General features: G+C 62.4%; 1 protein-coding gene across 1 annotated transcript in view; it reads left to right on the forward strand.

Moving 5' to 3' along the window:
* Positions 1-850, forward strand: part of LOC103804929 (zinc finger protein 710) — a gene marked incomplete at its 5' end in the record, with an annotated part of 2,249 nt that extends 1,399 nt beyond the window's left edge. The window contains 2 exons of the mRNA XM_009077564.1: positions 246-420; positions 671-850. Coding sequence (XP_009075812.1) covers positions 246-420; positions 671-843 — 348 coding nt within the window. The remainder of the gene's footprint in view (positions 1-245; positions 421-670) is intronic.
* Positions 851-861: the final 11 nt, after the last annotated feature.

An 861-nucleotide genomic window follows, 5' to 3' on the forward strand; every position in this document is an offset into this window, starting at 1 on the left:
CATAGAGCAGGAAGGGGGGGGGAGCCTTATAACTCTTGGCAGGAGCCGCAAGGGACCCCAGAGATGCAGCAGCCCTATTCCTCTTTGTGGGAGCCACAAGGGAACCCGGGGGGAAGTGGCCCCATCACTCCTGAGGGAGCCCCAGAGGACCCTGGGCACAGGTCTGCTCTGCAGAGCCTTTGGCAGCTCCAGGGGTGTCCCCTGTGCTGGGGAGCCCCAGCTGACCACAGGCACACCGCTGGCAGGTCTGTGGAAAGTCCTTCAACCGCATGTACAACCTGCTGGGGCACATGCACCTGCACGCCGGCAGCAAGCCCTTCAAGTGTCCCTACTGCTCCAGCAAGTTCAACCTGAAGGGCAACCTCAGCCGGCACATGAAGGTCAAGCATGGGGTGATGGACATCAGTCTGGACAGCCAAGGTGGGTCCCTGGTGCGGACTGGGCACTGTGCCTGGCCCCAGCAGTGCCGATGGCTCTGAGAGCTAGGCTGAGCTGCACTGGCTGGGGCATGTTCATGTCTCCTGGCCCAAAGGCTGTCCCCATGAGTGGCTCAATTCGAGCAGGGCTATGGCTCCCAGGGAGCCTTGGGCTCAAAGTCCAGGGAGGGGGTGCTGCTGGCCCTGGCCCTCCTTACTGGTCTGTCACTGTCTGTCCCTGTGCTGACTCCTAGATGCCATGATGGAGCTGGCCGGGGCTGAGCACGCCGAGCTGGATGGGCAGCAGGAGATGGACGACTTCGAGGAGGAGAACTCTTATGGCTACGGGGGGGTGGGTAATCCCCAGGATGAGCATGCGCTGGCCGAGCAGGCCATGAAGGAGATGGCGTACTACAACATGTTGTAGCTGAGGCTGGCGGGGGGG

The sequence above is a fragment of the Acanthisitta chloris genome, unplaced genomic scaffold, assembly GCF_000695815.1.
Source record: "Acanthisitta chloris isolate BGI_N310 unplaced genomic scaffold, ASM69581v1 scaffold22086, whole genome shotgun sequence".
NCBI classification, from domain to species: Eukaryota; Metazoa; Chordata; class Aves; order Passeriformes; family Acanthisittidae; genus Acanthisitta; species Acanthisitta chloris.